General features: G+C 40.2%; 1 protein-coding gene across 1 annotated transcript; it reads right to left on the minus strand.

Annotated features, from left to right (window-relative positions):
• Positions 1–452: 452 nt before the first annotated feature.
• Positions 453–17,734, minus strand: col21a1 (collagen, type XXI, alpha 1). Its single transcript, XM_079560319.1, has 29 exons — positions 17,590–17,734; positions 12,771–12,898; positions 12,086–12,646; positions 11,511–11,676; positions 10,933–11,161; positions 10,191–10,364; positions 9,192–9,269; positions 8,568–8,651; positions 7,990–8,052; positions 7,537–7,590; positions 7,393–7,446; positions 7,270–7,323; positions 5,568–5,621; positions 5,415–5,468; positions 5,290–5,343; positions 5,110–5,163; positions 4,124–4,168; positions 3,993–4,046; positions 3,861–3,914; positions 3,569–3,622; positions 3,408–3,479; positions 3,007–3,042; positions 2,873–2,917; positions 2,073–2,105; positions 1,857–2,003; positions 1,720–1,774; positions 1,429–1,617; positions 1,285–1,362; positions 453–1,200 (listed from the first exon to the last, which is right to left on the minus strand). The coding sequence occupies exons 2-29, from the start codon at positions 12,865–12,867 to the stop codon at positions 1,013–1,015; spliced, it is 2,880 nt and encodes a 959-aa protein (XP_079416445.1). The 5' UTR covers positions 12,868–12,898; positions 17,590–17,734; the 3' UTR covers positions 453–1,012.
• Between the last annotated feature and the right edge of the window lie 2,590 nt (positions 17,735–20,324).

The raw sequence follows: 20,324 nt of genomic DNA on the forward strand, positions 1-20,324 counted from the left end.
ATAATAGGTCTAATAATTAGCTAATCGTTTGCTTCAGTGAGAATAAACTTCATTTCTGAGCTATAGCTTTTCACTAAATTATATTACTTAATGCTTTAGCCTAATATCTGGATGTTCACATCAGTAGTTGATCATGAAAGTACGTCATGAAAGTTCCTCAAACCAGAAAAGTGCAACACACACACAAAAAAGGTTGTCAAATAGCGCCATCTAGTGAACACTGACAGTCAGACCTCTCAGACGCTGAGCCAAAAACTTTTTACATTCAATAATTTTTCAGCTGTGTGCTGTATAAGACTGTTGTGGTGACCCATTTTGTTTCTCCACCACTATACTTTATTGTGTGCGTGTTTTTGCATTTTCTTTTGGGAAACTGAGATCAATACAAGTGAAGTCTCTGAGGAAAGTGTACTGTGCAGAGAAAGAAACAAAATGTCACGGATGTATAATTTCAAGTTTGTTTTATACAAAATTTTTCCTTTTTGTCACAAAAATAAAATTACCTAAATGATTTTAAACCTAATACACAATAACATAGACTCACTTATAAATAACAATAAAATACCTGCTACCATAATTCAAATACAACATAATACGACTGTAAACTTATTGACGGATGTTCATATGAAAACCCTAAACTTTGTCCTTCTCCATGGAATAGTGTCATTTGTTCAGTAACATTGTCCAAAACAGTTTCAGATGAGACTTTGTGCACAGAAGGTGCAATATGTCACACCGATCCTGCCCCAAAGAGGTCCAGGAATCACAGTTTTCTTAAAACAAAATAAAGGAAAGGACATTATGGCTAAACCTGTGTTTAACAGAAACAACACTTTAGCCATAAGGTAGCACCAGTGGTGTCCTTAAACTCATCATTATAATAACCTCCAAATCAGACTATATTGAGCTGATTGTTTGATGTGCAGCCCCTGAAGGAGGTGAATAAGAAGCTCGGAGTTCTTCCTGAGAAGGCTGTTCCTCTTCACTTGGTTCCTGCACTGGGATCACTGTGTCAATAGTTGGGCCCTTTACTGTAAGGATCTCTCCTCCTCATGGTGCCATAGCACATAGACAGGTCACATACACCAGGCTGGCCCGGGATGCCAGGGTTACCACTTTTACCCTCTGCTCCGTTGAGACCAGGAGATCCCGGCTTTCCTGAAGGACCTGGTTTGCCGTAGCCTGAGGGGCCCATTGGGCCTAGAAGTTTAACAGCAGTTAGTCAAGCTGAAGTGCATTGGAGGCATCAGTGTAAAATCTGTAATGAGGCAATAATAGTGTTACCTATAGGCCCAGGTGGACCCGGATCTCCATCAGTTGTTCGACCAGGACTGCCTTTTTCCCCTTTGAACCCGGGCTCTCCTGTAGAAATAAAAATCTGTGTTTATGTGGGATCTGCTTTATTTAATGGCTCATTGCTGCAGTTACCTTTATGACCATTGACCCCTGGGTGTCCCAGCTGACCAGGATGTCCTGGGTGTCCCCTTGCACCACTGAAACCTGGAAGACCTCTCAGTCCCTGTGGTCCTATTGGACCTGGTGGACCAGGGGATCCTGGCTGACTGTGGCATGAGGAGCAACTTTGTTGGTTGCTTATCAAAAGCCGGGGTAGTTCAGCTATGGACAGAAATACTTCAAGTAAGTGAAAAATTAAAGCACTCAGAGAATACAAAATATAAGCATTCAATGAATAATATTAAAATATAAATGTACACATACACTGCAAAATGTCTCTGCAAATTTGTCGAATATGTGATTCTGATAAATCATTGATCTGTAAACAGCAGTAAAAGATTATTGTTTCACTTTGCAACTATGAAGGATTTAGGTGTGTGCGGATTAGTCTCTGCACTTACTGCTCGTGCTGTAGGGCCTGGTGGTCCTGGGGGTCCTGTGTCACCGTGTGGCCCCCTGGGACCGGGTGCCCCCACCTGACCAGGCAGTCCAGGATGCCCCAACTGACCATCATGACCCCTCTGCCCTGCCTCTCCTGGTGCCCCACGCTGGGAAAAATCGAAGTGCATTTTAAAGCATACAGATTGCAAATAATGCTAATACTATAAATGTCTTACCTCTCCTTTTACTCCAGTCGGACCAGTCATGCCCTGTGAATTCAAACTAGACTTTGATGACATGTCTTAACAACCTTACAGTTTCATTTGATCACAGGGAGATCGCTATGGAACTTTGTGTTATGACACCATGCTGTACTAGAAATAAAAATGTTTCTGGAGATGTCTTTAGATTAGAAGTTCATCCTCTCCCCAAACGATTTGAAGGGCCTATCTCACTGGCCTGGAGACTTGTTGGGGACTCGAGTTGCTGCTGGTCAAGAGATGTCTTCGAGATGTCCCCTGGTAAGGCGAGTCTCCATGTAGTCTCGGTGAAAATGAACAGGAGACTGCATGGACACTTGAAAAGGTCTCCATGCCATCTCCATGTGCGCATGGTGTCAAGCAGTTGTGTCACGAATACTATTTGTTGTTCTCAACCTGTGAGACGTTTCTGTGACGTCTCTGCAATGTCTCTGTGCGGAGACTCCATTGAAATGTAACCTTTTCATTTTCACCGAGACTACCCGGAAACTCGGCTTATCTCCAGGGGACGTCTCGGAGACATCTCCGTGACCAGCGGCAACTCGAGTCTCCAACTAGTCTCCAGGCCGATGAAATAGGCCCTTTGTATTACGGCAGTCTCTGCAACGTCTCCGCAACTCTCCTCTGGTGAGATAGGCCCTTAAAGTGGAGCAATCCCAGATTGATATCAGTGCGAATGTGATTGGCACTGTAATATAAATCTGGCTCTCGCCAGGTTAAGTTATTTCTAGTTGAAACACTTTTTGTAAAGTAAGTAAGTAGTATTTGAAACTTACATGAGTGCCTGGTGGTCCATGCTCTCCCTTTTCACCTCTCATCCCCTAGTGATAAAAAAAAAAACACTTTAATAGTGGACAATTATTTGCATTTTATAATTTAAAGCAAACAGCACAATTGGTTGGAATCTTACCATCTCACCTCTATCACCAGAATTTCCTTTTTGTCCCTGAAAAAACAAATAAAGCTCTAAATTTGTTATTATTTTTTCCCACATTCCGCCACAAAGGAATAGGCCACCGTTTTTACATACTGAGATATGTTCTTACCTTAGCTTTAGGCAAGTTGCGTACCTGTCTGGTCTTTTTACGCGTGCTCTGAGTCACGCAAAAAGACCAAAGATGTTTATTAGCATTTAGCCTCTCCTCTCCTCTATGGGGTAAAGTTAGAAGCGACCAAACTAAATGCTAACAACATCTTCGGTCTTTTTGTGTGACTGAGACCAGACCAGGAATCAACTCGTCTAAGCTCAGGTAAGAACATATCTCTATTTGTAAAAACGGTGGCCTGTTCCTTTAGAGCAGACAGACACACCTTGCTGCCCTTTATTCCATGCATGCCTGGGTGCCCTGGTTGACCCGCTCTTCCTGGGGCACCGGCACTCCCCTGCGAAGACATATAATCAACATATTTAGACCTAAAGGATTATTTGTATAAAGTGTAACATCTATAATGGAAGTAAAAAACAAACAAACCATTGACCCTGGGACACCCTGTATCCCTGGGTTTCCATTTTCTCCCTTGGTCCCCTGTTACAAAAACAAAACAGATGACGTGGTGTGTTAATAAGGAAAGATGTGTAACCCATCTTTAGTATATGTTGATATTTTAAAATACATTATATACACTACAATCTACTTTTACGTTCTTGCAGTACACTGTAACTCCCTACAGATGGAGCCAGTTCTCAAGCCATATTTTTTCTGTTGGAATTATCTCCTGTGGTAAAGTTAGGAGTGTTAAAACATACACACAAAAACAATTTACCTTGTGTCCCAATAGTCCTTGTAAACCAGGGGTCCCTGGCAAACCCATCTCGCCCTGTAGGAGGACACACACAGATATACCGTAAATTTAAAAGCAGACACACTGCATACAGAAGTGCAGTTTTCAACTTACTGGTGGTCCAGCTAAACCTTGGAAACCCCTTGGACCATGTGAACCAGCTTCTCCCTTCAAACAGAAACATTATTTCACAAAAACATGCATTTAATGCCTAACAAAATAGCACTTGGAAAAAGGAAACTAACCTTTTGTCCATTCTGGCCTGCATTCCCTGGCAATCCAGGCATCCCCTACACAATAAAGGCTGTTACTAAACATAAGTCATTTTTCTGCTGCTATCTATCTTTTGTAGCAATTTAAAATTGTTAATAGTGAGCTAACAAATCAGTTGTGAGATTCAACTATAAACTTGCCAGCAACACACCCACTCTCATTATCAATTCAAAAATTAAAACAATGAATTATGTGATTATAGCTAATGTGTTATTGTAATTTAATAATGCTTGTGGTTCACAATATGACTTTCTTTTGTGGATTGGAGCGTGGACAAAAAGCAATGGTTATCGCAGTATAGAGTAACTGTTGGGAAAGAATTGCATGCCTTTTCACGGACAATGTTCAATTCAATTGTTTACATGTTTGCCTTTTAGGTCAATGTACATACTTGTTAAATGTTGTGAGTTTGAGTAACTTTAAATATGGAGTAGACTGGTTATATAAAAAGAAAATCTGTATTGAGTGCACACATGACGTAACGCTCTTCTTAAGCTTGAGCAACTGCCGACTGGATATATCACCTCTGTGGGAGAGACCGTAGCTCACAGTTTTGTCATCTTATGTAGGCTTTTTTTAAAATGTGGATAAACACAAACATAAGCTGTCTGAACAGTAATTTTAGAGAGTAGTTCCGCTGAATGAGGGCCGTAGCTGCTCAAACAATAGCTCTCACTGCATTTGATTAGTGCCTGAAGTGATGTGTTGCATAACAGGGCTATCCTGAGCTGAACTACAGGGAAATGTTTTGTGGCTCTCGAGGGTCATCTTAGTTGTGCTTTTCTTAACACTTTGTAGACCCATAAATACTAAATATAGTTGGTACAGCAGTTTGTTTTATGAGGCTGACAGTTTGACAGTTTTAAACTGACAGGTTTAATTTCATGAAAAACACTTAAAAAGTTGAAATGGCACAAGCCAAGGACTGTTTTACTGTGAGTTGACAGCAGTAACTTACAGGATGGCCCTGTCTTCCATCAGCTCCAGGGATGCCACTGACCCCAGCTTCTCCCTTTAGACAGCAATGACATGACAATGAAGAAAGACAGACAAACAAACAAACAAACAAACAAACAAACAAACAAACAAACAAACAAACAAACAAACAAACAGAGGACATTTTGCCAAGTAAACTAACCTTTTCTCCAGGCCTTCCTTGAAGTCCATCCTTCCCTTCTCTCCCTGGCGGGCCCTGAGAAATCACAATTAAATCTGATTGTTTTGTATTGATTCTAAATCTATTTGTGACTGCTCTGAACTCACGGTTTCCCCTGGGTAACCTGGTTGACCAGAGGGTCCTATGCTTCCTTTTTCTCCCTGGAAAAAAAAGAATCCACATTTTATTATAAAATAATAATGTTATCTGTATTTCATTCACTACAACCAATAAGTAGAGAATAGAGAGTACACTTTTACCACTTGGCCGGTCTTTCCTGGAAACCCAGCAATCCCGGGAGATCCAGCTGAGCCCTAACAGAAACAAACAGTCATGCAGTATTTTAAGGCATTAGTTGACCTACACTCATTTTTTTGTTGCGAATCAAGACATAGTTTTCAGGTTTTAATTTCAAAACATTAGCTTTCTTGTGCATTTATTTAAGCCACATTTTTGATAGGCCCTGAATGAATAAGATAAGATAGTAAGTACGGCAGAGGGATTTTGCATGTTTGTCTGTGCTTGATTCATGATGTTCTTCCGTCATAGAAAGCGGACATCTTGAATTACTGCTTCTTTCTTCGAAAGTAAGATTACACCATTGGGTGGTCTTTCAATGTGGGACCATTTGAAAGGTAGAGCTTTCATAGGGTTTCTTGTAGTGCATGTGTGACATATGTGACACATGCTGTGACACTGGAATTGACATTAAACAAAGTCACATTTGTTTTGTGGATGTCAATTATCACATTCACATATTACAGTCATTTTATAGGTTTTGTCCCCGGCGCCTGTGATGATTTGCATTGTACAAGAAGGAAACTTTGTTTGGCATTGCCATTGCCATTGTGGAGTAAGAGACAAGGCAGTTTGAAGTCATGGTTTCTTATGCAGATAATTAGCTGACAGTTCATAACACATGCTCTCTGAGATTTGCAAACTTCTGAAATGCTAGTTTGTTTATTTTTGTACATTCGTAGCAATACTGTGTAAAAATGCTTTATCTTATTTGAGCAGACAACACACTTAACAGGGACTTCAATACAGTATAAAGGATTGCACATGTTTTTAATCCTTTTATGTAGAAGATAGTCAACGGAAATGTTTACACATCCATTTGACTTAAGAAAAGAAAGATGGAGGCGGAAAGGCTAAAGTCAGAAAACATGAATACATTTAAGAAGACCCAGATGACTCCTGTGCTGTCTTTTCACAACTCTTTCCCTCCGAGCATGTTACACTTCCCTGTGTGGACAGCATTATATCTGCAGCATATGGCTGCACTGATTGATGCCATTGATGTATATAGCAGGATCTATCATGGGAGTCTTTTAGATCATAACAAACATGTTATAGGTTGGATTCAGCTGACATTTAAGCATTGTAAAGAGATAGATTAATATTAAGGTGGAAGGGAGCTTAGAATTAATTAACATTGCAGACTTAGTTATAGATATGTGATGTTATTCAAGCACACAGGTACAATTGTTGTCAGATGAAAGAATGTTTAGCCATAAGGTCAACCAAACCTATTAAATCATTAATTGCATACCTCTTTCTTTTATGTGGGTGTTGCAAGAGAATCAGATGAATGAAGATAAATTGTAAACACCAGTTTCTGCACTGTTGGGCTAGAAGTCTAGATCAGTAAAAAAAAAATGAAGAAAAAAGTTTGCTTTGTTGGTTTTTGGGTGGAGTTTTATTGGCCGTGTCACGAGGAGCTAGTCATAGCTTGTCAACGAATGCACGGTGAGCAACTGTAAATAATAAGTGAGTCTTGGGTTTGTTTAACATTTGAACAAAACCTGGATCAACTGTTTAATTTGTCAAAGAGATGAAAGATTGTCCCTCTCCTGTGTGTTTTCTTTTTGTCCACTATAAATGGAGCAGACATTCATATAAAAGAAAAGAAAAAGGGAACAAAAGTGAAAAAAGTTGCAGAATAATGGGTGAGATGCTGACCTTTTCTCCTGGTTTTCCGGGTTGGCCTGGTTGCCCAGGAATTCCCCTCTCTCCCTGAAACATTTCATGGAAGATATGAATTTTCATGCGCAATCTGACTTATTGACTTATTGTCTTTCCTACCATAACACCTGGACTTCCTGGTTCCCCTTTGTACCCTGCTAGCCCACGTTGTCCCTGGGGAATGACAAACTGTTAAGTTCCTACACCGTCTGTGGATTTTTAGTTTGATTTGTGTGATCATCAGAATTTGCACGATACACTTACCCCTGCCCCTGGAGGACCAGGCAGCCCGGGACTCCCTCTAACACCAGGAACCCCCTTCACATTGTGAGAAGATGGAAGACAGACAGTCTCTGTTAAATGCTTTATTCTGCTCAGCTGTGTGCATGCTCTGTGGATTATCTCAAAGCGTAGTGTACAAACGCCATGTGTTTTGATCATTCACTGAACTACAGTATGTAGTTGGCTCCAGGATGTTTATACTATCCCTAATCACCATTGTGCAGCCTCTGTCACTATAATCAGAGATGCTTCTTATTTACTCATTTCAAAACAAAGTAACATATGTGAGAGTTTGAAAAAGCTCAAACCACAGTGAAGTGCCTGTCATGACCTAATGGATGGCTTAACTTAATTGTGGAAAAGCCTCAGATGCATTCAAGGGCCCTGGGGCTCTTGTGTGTGCTGTATGTTTGTATATTGAACTATAGTACTCACAGGCTTACCATCAGCACCAGCAGGTCCACGCTGACCGGGATCACCCACAGCTCCTCGTTCCCCCTATAAACAAAAATCACATAGCAGCACACTACATAGGGTAAGCTATTCACTGCTACAAAAAACATTTATTTTATGATTCATGACTGAAACATATTCAATTTATCCACTCATTATTCAGATATGAGCGAGCTATTGTATGTCGTGACTGGTGACTAGATTTGAGTTCTTAAGTTCAGACTGTTGTTATTCGCCCGAGGTCACAATAAAATGTTTCTGCTTCTCCCATAGATAATTGAGATTAAACATAAACAACTGCAGAGGTTTCAGCAAAGTATTCGAGTCACTGAGCAAAGGTGTGTGCTGAGCATCACAGTAAACAGACTATGAGACTATGAGTGTTGCCCTATGATTCTGTAAACAAGTCTATATTATTATTTCTGCTATTGGACTCGATTTTGTTTGTCATGCAGACGACCCAGGATAGTGTTTTTTCTTATTATTTATTTACTCTTAAATTATTTACAGCTACACTATAGGATAAGCTGCAAGTGTGGTTCACAACAAGTCCAGCTGACCTTTGAACCCGGAAGTCCAGGTGGGCCGGGGGGGCAGACACATGGCTCTTCAGTTGGCTCGGCATAATCAGGGCTGTTGGAACACTGTATCAATCAAATATGAGAAAAATAGTTACATTAGGCTAAGTTACCCCAGAGAAATTACCCCAAACCATGTCTATTTTTAGGAGAGTGCTCTCTGTAAATAAAACACTGAGAAGGAAAGAGGGAGAGTCAAGGATTGTAACAGTGGTGTTTGGCAACAGTAAGTGTAGGCGTCTAAACTGGCCTGTTTTTATATGTATTTCCAGTGGGCTTGTATTAAATCCATTAGGCAGTAACTGTGTGGTCGTACTAATCTCCAAGTCATCATAACAACGGACCAGTGCTTAACACAAACAGGACTGGAGCCAAGAGCCGTGAAAAAATGCACTGAAGCTGCTCCAACAGTTCCCCTCACTGGAGCAGAATCAATATGCTGAGATAGCACAAATGGTGCAATATTATACTGCAGGCGTGAAATTAAAAACAGTGCAGGGTTAAAGCCTTTTGAGATAGGTTCAATAGAAAGATTATGTCTCATTATCTTCAACATTTTCAGCAGATGAGGACATGATAAGCCAAAATGAAAGTTTTCATGCTTACTACTCCAGGTATTTCACAAGCCGTTTCTCTGCTGTTCTGCTCTGGGTCACAGTAGATCCGGAGCTTCTGGATTTCAAACTGGATAAAGAAGTTAAAAAAAATGGGGAAATTCATTTTCCACAACAAAATGAGAACACATGGCGACTTCATAAGTTAGTAAGAGTTTTTATACTGTAATTGAAACAGATCAAAAATAACTCATCAGTGTATTTGTTAATTTAGACTTCAACATTAATCGCAGTTTAAACGGTCACAATTGTCAAATCGCAAAAAGCAACAATTACATAAGCAATTTAATTTCCTCCCCAAACAACTACATTTCCTCCCTCTGTGGAATCTGACGGATTAATCCTGTCGTCTTCAGAACATCTCTAAAATACAAGTTTGGCAATTAATAATCAGTCAAATGGTATGTATTAAAATGCGCTCTATAATTGGAATCTGATCACAAAACCTATTGCAATTAGACACTTTTGCTCAATATTATTTAGCTCTTTGGTTTTAGCATGAATTCATGTAATAATAATGTAATGTAATAATTTGGTTAGAAAATGATTTGCATCTTGACTGGATATACAGGGATTCTTCCATTTCCAATTTAGGTTTGGAGCCGTGAATCTTTTTCCATGTTCTAGAAATGGCACATTTTTGTCACGTAACACAGCTCAATTATGATTTATTACAAATTAAGAGAGGCCTTTTCAGGAGGAACGTGCCAAAGTAGACAAATAAAACAGAAAATAATAAGGCCCTGTGGAGTAAATGCTAGTGCTGCCAAAGATTTACTACCAACTCAGTGAGACATGTCCCTGAGGGCGCTGCCGTAAACTGTGTGATCTGTGACCGACTTTTACTGTAACTGTACCAAGTGTAAACTGCACATTGCGCAAATTGCTTCCTGTTTTTTACGGTGCATTTACAGCCAGTTTATTTGTCGAACTACATCAATCAAAAGAAAACACTTATTGAACACATGGCTGTCAGTGAGGCCAAACTTACTGGCACGGTAGTCTCTTTCTGGACGTATTTTCCCACTTGTGTTTTTCCGTTGATGAAGATGCCAACCGGGGGCTGTAAGGGGAGCGTTTCGATTTCCAGATCATCAACGTAAAGAGTCACATCCTCCTCGGTGACCAGCAGACGCAACTGGTGCCATTTCTCATCAAACAGTTTCTGTTTCCAAAAACACAGAATTACAAGTTAGGACAAACATGAGCTTGTGTCACATGCCAGGATCGGGAAAAGATGGCCTATTGTTTTAATCCAGTGAAGTAATATAATAAGATGTTTTCAATTGTTGTTGTTTTACTGGCGTGAGACTGAGTTGGAGCCAGGGACTAATTGGAAAAGTGTCATGGCAGAGTGTTAAGATGGCAGATGTTTTTTCTGCTCTCAATTGCAAAACCCTCAGATGTTCAAAGTATTTTGATGTTATGAACTCAGTTGACAAATGAAATACTTAAGTTATCAGTACAGTGCTTAATATTAGTAGCTCCTTCCCTTATCAGACTTGACTCACTACACTCGAACATTGCTTTTTAAATATCTTGGCTTCAATGAATCTGAGTTTGAGCTTCTTGGCAAGTGCATTTCATAAACAATATGCTTTCAAATATTTGGTCTATGTGTCAGAATTCCCAAGAAGGGCCTGCTGCAGAGCTACAGTATGAGTAGGAGGCTTTTAGAACAATGTGTTTCAGTTTGGAGATGCAGGACAAAGGATGTAGGAAAGTGTGGTTACCCAAGCGGTTTGCAAAGAGAATGTAACAGTTTGAGTCCCGCTCGGGGCTTCACTGGTTGTTGTGAACGAAACCGTGCGTTCATATCCATTGAGGGTTACAGCCATCTGAGGTCTTCCGTCTCGAGTCTGGATTCTCCACAAGTCCCACTCCTCTTTTGTGACTGATCCTTTGTATCTCAGTGTGGACACAAAGACGTAGGAAGGTGGAAGTCCATCAGGAAACAGGGTCCTGAACAAGCAGAAGTTTATATATAAACCAGACTGAACATTATGACCAACTCCAAACGCAATTTAGAACCAATTTACAAAGACATTTCTTTTACAAATTATTTGCTAGTTCTTCTTTTATAATCATAAGTTTTACTACAAAATATCAATAACAACTTTCCTTTGTAATTGAAATAGTAATCAATTTCACCATAAATTTAAATTGTTCCTTCTACTCCCTGCTAAATTCTCGCATACCCCATACCATTGGGTGTCAACCACATGGTGAAAATATAATGTATGCCCCTAACTTTTTCAATACTTAGAATACCTGATCTTGTAATAGGTTGTATTCTGTTCATTGAAGTTACCTTGTGGCTGTACTGAGGTCAACTCGGGATGTTACTTCATAGGCCTTGGAACCATAAAACGCCCCTTGGGTCTTCTTGGCCTTTTTGGCCAGATTTAAATGCAATAGAATATCAAAGCCCTTTTCATCTCGTGAATCAATAGGGATCTTTATTGGACACACAGTCTCTGTGAAAGTCAGATAAAGGGGATGGGGCGGAGACGATCCAGAAAAGATGACACATGAGATTGAGAAACAGACTTTTCCACAAAGGTTTGATTATACCTCATATCTGTTTTCAGTCTCACTATAGCCAACACATAAACAATACATAAATAAATAAAATTGCAAAATTAAATAACAAACAATAGTGTATTGTTTTTTTTCTTTTTTCATTTTGCAATTTTAACTATGTATTTTCACAGATAAACTGTACATGTAATACATGTAAAGTTCATATGTGATCTATTTCTGGGTCTCCATTAAACTCACAATGGTAAAGAATTTACTGATGTTTGATCAATTGAAAAGTTCAAATACATCTGTCTAAAATGTACAGCTCTGTGTATATTTTAATAGTGTAAAGTTGTTGTTCACCTTCACACAGTTTCTGCCTGATGACCTGAATAATCCTGGAAATGGCCTTGTAGTCCTCCACAGAAAAGACATAAGTTGACGAAGGCTTGTTAGCAATGTCTCGTAACTCCGCCTCCTCCGTCTCTGAGCCCACTCCGATCGCAAACAGAATCACGCCCTTTTTCCTTGCAGCTTCTGCTGCTTTCAGAACCTCATCTTGTGACTTCCCGTCAGTGAGTACAACTGCAATCCTGGAGACACCAGCAGGGCCACGCTCTGAGAGGCCAAACAGTTTGTCTGTGGCAAACTTGATGGCTGTGCCTGTCCTTGTGTTACCACCCATATACTCGATGTCCTCCATTGCCTTTAGAACTTCTTTGTTGGAGGAGTACTTCCCGAGTGGTATCTCCAAAACAGGGTCATCACTGTACTGAACCACGCCAACCTGTGTGAACTTCTGTCCGATGTGGAAGGTGGTGGTTATGTTGACCAGCCATTTTTTCACGATTTCAAAGTTTAGATCTTCTACGCTCCAAGATCCATCTAAAATAAAGACCAAGTCACAAGGGGCGGTCCTACAGCCTGAAGAAGACAAGTAGCTTAGTCAGTCCATGGTTCCATGAAAATATGTAGTATTACAGATCAATGATTAAGATTTTAGTGCGACCAGCAAGACTAGTGTGAGAAATGAAGACAGCATTCTTACTTCTTATGTCTTCATCTTGTGCTGAGCTAAATAAATGGAGAAGCGTGAAGCACAGGAATCTTAAGGCACAGTGCACTGATGTTGCTTTGTAACCCATTATGCAGCAGTACCAAGATCCACCTGAACACCTACAGAAAAGGAAAAGACATGCGTTGTTTGACAGTGGTAAGAAAGACAATGGCAAGCATGTTTAATACTGGTAATCTGTGGTTGTTTCACAAAGTTGTCTTAGATTGGCCTATAGTGTCACGGGCCCCTAATCATTGGAAAACACACCATTCCTCTCTGGCCTAAATGTTTGGTGTCTGTAATCGATTCTTATTTAGACCAATGATAACTAGCTCAGATTAAAGTGTGTCTGGATTCTGGGAATAATTGGAAGAAGAAAAGTGAAGCATTGCATTAATTCTTTCCCATTGGAATAGTTATTTGTTTATTTGTATTTCCAGACCTTTTTGATGAATTGGGTATAAATGGTAAATTTACATGTATTTGACAGATGTCAAAACACTTGACCATAGTCAATCACTTGCTTGTAGTCAGTGAGATCTCCGGTTCATGTGTGCAGTGAATCAAGAAAAAGATCTGGCCAAGATCCTGGCCAAGATCCTGGCAGAGGTCTGCCCTCACGGTATGCATCTAGTTCAACAGATTTCTACATCTCAACAGATATTTATACCAGTAATGTTTTCATAAAACTGAATATAGTTTACTCTGAGAAGTGTTTAGAGTCTGGCTGAACTATTCTTTATGATCGTCAGTTACATTTACATTATAGGCCATCTAAAGTCATTTGTGAAATCAACTGCTGCATTAATATTGACAACATCTCATGCAGAATTTCCCACAAACACAGACAAATATTTAGCAGTGGATATGCACCCTACCATTGTCAAAGCACATCTACTACACAGTGTAAAGTATATATCTTTCAGCAGGTTAAGTACTTAGTGGTTTCTGGTTGTTAAATGACACAGCTTCTCCTGCTGAGATACATTAACTCCCCGTCTCTCCAGCGGCCACAGATTCTACTACATGTAATTCTGCCCCAAAGCCTAATACTCTTACACCACTAATTCTCCACACAGTCCACAAGTACCTCTCCATCTTTCCAAAGCCACTCCAGCTACACCTAAACCTCATCCACCACATCCTCACATGGCACCACAAGCTGAACCAAACAAGCAATTGACTGAACTCAGTATTTCCGATGGGATCCTCCTCAGCTGTCTCCTCTTATCCTCTTTCACTTGCCAATATATGCCTGCCTTTGGCTTCGCTACTGGACAGACTCTGTAAAAAACAAAACAAAACAAAGCAAAAAACAACTGTCACCTTACTTCACACTAGGCGCTTTGACAAAAGTTTTGTAAGCAGCTGTGTGGAGTTATTTTACACCTTTGCTGAAGAAACATGCCTGAAGGGACACAGTATACTGACATTTGGAGTACAGGTTAATGAAACAAAATATGATTCATATCTTTTGGTATCTTCCACGCTTTCCAAGAGCTTTTCATCTGCTCTGCCAACTCTTCTAAGACCAGGCTTGTTCTGGCTGTTAGCCCCCGAGCCGTCACTCAAGTGTCTGATTCACTCACTCTCAGGCCGCTCAGAGTGCACCTGCCCAGCCCCATTCAGATTGTTGTGTCAGATTTACCCAGCTGTTACAAGAAGCCCCACTGTTCAGGATTGGGTGGAAAAGTAATTTAAGATGTCCCCTATAGGCCAGAAATGGCTTTCCCATTCATTGCTACTGTATACTCTTGAGATGCAGGGCTTCTCTGAAGACAGTAAATGTCCCGGTGTGACCTTCCTGCTGGCAATTATGTTATAACCATTATCGGCTTTATCTCTTTGGTATCTGAGCTGGATATCACATGATTACACCCAGGTGACCCCACTCTTCCTTACATTTTGCCAAGGAGCTTTGGCCATAAATTTGAAAACAAGATGTTCACTTTTCTGCTCTCTATTCTTCAAGGTTGCAGAGGACTTGAGCATCTATGGAGGGCTGATGTAGCCACGGTTATTTCACTCAAGAAATTGTGAATGTTCCTGTCAATAATCAAGGTTTGGCAACTGCTCCACTCTAAATACCCTTCCCCTTTTCCTCTCCCAAAAATAATTTTTTGGAACATCCCACGTCCCGCTGGTACACACTGTTGTTGTGTCTTAAGAAGACGCTTCACCCGCCTTTCCTCCTGTGTCTGTGTGCACTGGTGTATGAATGAGAGTGTGAATGGTTCCCTGATGGAAAAGCGCTTTGAGTGACTGATGTAGGTGGAAATGCACCATGTAAAACAAGACCATCTAGGATTTATGCTTCACAAGCTTGGGTATAAAAATGCTGCAAATCAGAGACAGGTATTTCAAAGTAAATCCTTTACCCACACACCCACACTTGAAATTGGCATTACAATATATGGGCAAAATGTGTTAAAATTAGTTATACTAAGTAACTAAGTAGTAACTCAGTATTGTTGAATTTAGCAGTTTGTATTATGTAACTTTTCTGAAGAGTGCTTTTTTCGTGCTAGTTTTTGTGCAAATTTGGTTCTAGGTTCATCCTCAAGTGTTTGGCAGCTGTTTCGCTGCTGGTAATTCAAAAATGCTTTTGAGGTTCAGTCATTTTTGCCACATGGTGAACTCAGAAGTATTAATATAAACACAAAATATTATTATTATGATTTATGAATTTGTTTAGTTGGTCGGGATCGTGCATGTAAAATGAATACATACATTTGATGCATGCGAGTAAACAGGTCGTGCTGGAGTGTAGTCATGAGCTATTTTCCGCATTCGTACTCACAAAGACACATTAATACATCAGTGTACATAGACACTGGAGGCAAGGCAGATGAAGTGTCTTGCCCAAGGATACAACAATTGTATGCATAGGCCGGAGCTGGGATTTCACTGCCAACCTTTGGATTGGTTAGCAAACATTGCCTATCCCCTCCTTTTTACTTATTTGTCACTGACTGAGTCTTCTAAAGGTGCATACGAGCATGATGAATTTTAGAAGGATACTTCTAGTTTATTTGGTACAGCTTTATTAGTAATTTGGTAAAATGCTTCGTTTTTGCATCTGCAGCATCTCTTCCCCAGTTTGAGTGGCGGCTTTGCTGTATAATCTTTTACTGTATTTTCCAACACGTGAAGGCAGAGAGGTGGCTGACATCTTGAAAGCTTGTAAAGGAGGTCCAGATCTGTAGCGTATCAGAGGCAAGACAGTTGGAAGGAATTTTGATAAGAGCCCACTGATTGTGCACTTTACTCTTAGCCTTAGTCTGGGACACCTGAAGGTCAGCATATTCACAGCAAGGATGTAACCTTTGACCTTTAGGGCTGTGAAGCTCCAAAGACTTTAATAGTGACTGAGTTTTTCCAGCATGTAAACGTGAGTTGAAGTAACGTGAGGGAAGGAGGCGCTGGTTTTGTTGCAGACTTTTCCTCACTAGAGAGCTGGAGGAGGCCACTGGAAAACCCCTCGCTGTTCTGCTGCAGCCAGAATGACTTTCCCCTCGACTGACTTTGTCCAAGCGCACCATATCTACACCTCAGCTCAAGCCACATGGAATTCATTTACACCATCAGACAGTGAAATTCCACTGATGGACAGTGACCAGACACATTTAGACTTAAAGAAGAGGACTGTACGTTTATCTAGACAAAAGGAATTGCAACATTACAAGTATGCTACATCAAACATCAAACCATTACGGAGTAGGTGTACTTGCAGCTTCAGTCCAAAAATGTTGACTGTGTCCTGAGATTACACAGTGAAAGTACTGTATCTTTTATTAAATATGCTGTTCGTTTAACATTTGATTCCATTTGACTGTGCCAATTCTAAGTCTGGATAAGTGGAGTACCGGTATGTTATGCTAATAATCTCATTTAATTATTTAATTTACAGAGATGGCTGGAGTGCAAGACAACAGGCCTGCCTTTGTGTTTCCATAGTAAAGTAAGAACACCAATTACCAGTTTACGTTATGCCTGTCATGCCCAAGCACACATGTATGGATTTGGGATTGAACTTTCAACCTTTCAATTTGTTGGAAATGCATTTTGCAAAGACTATATTCAGGAAATGTGACATGTGCAGCACATAACTTGTTTAACCCATGCACACATGTGAACTAATGTTTCTAATCTGCTACTTATCTGTCATAAATTTGGCAAAAGGAAGCCAGTCCAGTCCAGAAATAACAAGTGCGTCTCATGTAGGATCGAGGTTGCCAAGTTTAGGGGGATTTATCGCTGCCAAATTCTTCAAGAACAAGAGGAAGCCAACCTCTATCAGTGTTTCTGCGTAAATCTGTTCTGTGCTAATGCAAATGGCCAAAGCAGCTCTTGTAAAACAGCACCGTCTCAAGCCAACATGCCACTAACAAGTGATTTATAATTCACTTCTCTTACTGGTTGTCCTCCGGAGACATGAGCTTTATGTAAACGATGCATGGAGCTCAGTGGATGCATCAGACAGTATTCCTCTGTGGGATTATGACAGAGGCATTTTTATGTGAAGCAATAAAAAAACAGGGACATTTTTTGACACTAGTCCATTCATTCTTTGCATGACGGTAGCACAAACAAGGGACTGATAACTAAAGCCGAATCTCTTCAATATGTGACGGCAGCCGAGTGAGAAACTTGAAAATGCAGATGCAGTTTTAATGAATCCTAAGCAATGCAATGTCATTGACAAATCATTTCATGTATGGTTAAAATTTTATGATCATGCACATATAACTGCTAACCACATAAAAATGAATGAGTAGAGCAAAAACAATAACAACAATAAGAAAGTTACCAGATTGCATCCAAGTTGTTGTCTGAATATTTGTAAATCCTTACATTGAAGCCCGTGATCAATAGCAGTATCACAGATGGTGGTGTAAACCTGACGAGCACATGTCTCTCCAGTGAATGGAAGTCTGCCTTTTCTTGCTCTGCTCTTTTTCTGTCCCTCGTCTCTCTCTCTCCACACCCCCACCAGCCAGCCCCCTCTCAGACTGGACTTTTACTGGCCTACATCCACTCTCAATTACCATGGGTGGAAAGAGAGGCAGATAAGGAGAGCATGAAATAGTGAAAAAGACAGCCCATCTCAGTGACAGTCCAAAGGGGAAAATAACAGTAATGAGATCGGGATCGGTCCAAGTGTCGAGGATTTGGACGCCAGCTCGAGCTGCTGGGGCACAACCAGAGAACATGAAGTTTTCTGGAGAAGTGACAAATTCCAAATGAGCTTATTGTCAGCATACATTTGTGGATTCTGCCATGATTTAAATTATGTCCCTCGTCAAAAAACTAATTATTTACTCGAATGAGCTGCAAACAAGGTGTGAAATGCTGCCGCTGTCCTTCTCCTGAACTGACAGCTGGGAGTCATTAGAATTGCAGCGTTGCATCTGTATCTGTAGAGCAGGCCACTGCAGAGATGCACTCAAACAGGTTTTATCATGCTTTATGCAGAGCAGGCACTTTGCATTCATCCTCAGCAGACTGACACCCATATGTGGAGCACAACAGTACTGCTGATCAAGCTTCTTTATCTCCTAAATGTTTTAATTAGTGATTAGACTTTCGGGGGCCTTTTGTTGGAGACCCATGAAGTATGTACTCAATGAGGCATGTACAGTGTACAATACATCCACTGTTGAGCAAAATATAATGACTTGTAAACATTTGTCATTTTGATATCAGGGATGTTTGTAAAATGATGCTTTTCACACAGACCAAACACCAAATTCTCAGACTGAGTCTGGCTTGTAAAGCAGGACCATTTGGCATGAGTGAGAGGGGTGTCATGGCTGAGTGGCAGCACACTCTGCTGGACTTCAGAAGTATGTACTGAGAGGAGCTTTTGGATGGAGTCTTCATTTACTCTATGTTTCTCATTGATGGGATTTCTTTTGCAACAAACAACAAATGACGGCATTGGTTAGCATTCGCAAAGCACGGACACTCAATCTGTTTCATGTTTTGTCACAACTTGAGAATGCAACACTTCACTGGAAGAAATTGCAGCCATAAATTAATGCTGTAATAATTGTCTTCTGGAGTCATACTATGTAACCACATGAACACAAGTCAATACAAAAGTCATGATAAATCATTTTTAATACGTGACAATACCATTTATGTCTAATGAGGCTCCACCATGCTGAAATCTGATTTCTATGGGGCATGTTGGAGCCATTTGCAGCTCATCAAAGGCAAATGAGCAGCAAATCTAAACAAATAGTTTTATTTTATTCATAATCTATTGATGTTTATTTCTTATCATCATGTTGGCATTTAAGATCAAACAAATGTCTGTGAAAGGAAACATACAGGGTACATGGACAGATGTATTTGCTGTACCTAGTGAGACAAGACAGACATTTTTTTTAAATTTTAGATAAACAAGTGCGTCCTACATGCAGCACATACACTGGGGCACAGTACTGACCTCAGTGTCCTGAGATTGACTCCTGGCTTTGACATAATGCGTAATGTCCCTCCCCACCCTCCACCCCGTTCATCCCACTCTGTTGTACAATAAAGGCTATACAAAAGTGTAAACATGTGTGATCATGGTCCATATGTGAATATAATACAGTGTTCACTTTATTTATTTAATTAACTAAATGCTCTGCCAGTTTTAGCATAACAACATGTAAAACTTCTTATTATGCTACATTACTGTATGCTCACATATGCATTGCTGCCTGGAGACACTGTAAAACTCTCTCTAAAATCCATTGATTATGTGTCGCCACACTGAAGCTCCCCATTACCAGGATGATTTCATTAAGTCACATGCTGTAAATCATATATGGCCTGTATGGTCAACCACTAGATAGATATCAAACACAAAGGAAGTGGTAAAAGTGCTGAAAATGATGGGGGATAATTGTCCTTAGTAAGAGTTTCCATGACAGAAGTGGCCTCCGCATCCTTTGTTGGAACAAACTAGAGCAACATGGCACACAGGATGCAATGAATGGGCGGGGCTTGGTACTATACAGTTTGAAGGCATGAGCCAGGAAAGAGCCACTCTCCAGTATCAAGTGTTTTCTTGTTCAGCTTTCAATGTGGAAACCTCTGAATCATTTTCTCTCCATTATAAGACCTTTTTAGAGCCAGTGAAGCGTTATTTTGAAGAGGGATTAGCTCATTATGATAATACCGATTGACAAACCAACACCTCATCCCAATTATGTAATGTCTCCACTGCACTGAAGAGACAGCACTAAGGCTGGAAAGTACACGCAGAGAATCTGCAGACAAATACAGTTTAAAAGGAGTGTTAAAAATGTCAAGACGCGGAAAAATCTAAATTAAGCTGTGATGTATACAGAGAAACTTTTATACTCTCCTAAATGCCACACTGCACCGTATATGCACATAGGAGCTGAAGATGGAGTGTCCACGTAGATCACAGTGAAAATCTCACTACATTACTATTGTCACATTATTATTTGTTTTCTATTTTTATTAGAAAGAACAGACAGTTCATTGTAATCATTTTAAATAAAACTATTATCACTTTTTATACAA

The sequence above is a fragment of the Gobius niger genome, assembly GCF_951799975.1.
Source record: "Gobius niger genome assembly, chromosome: 7".
Lineage (NCBI taxonomy): Eukaryota > Metazoa > Chordata > Actinopteri > Gobiiformes > Gobiidae > Gobius > Gobius niger.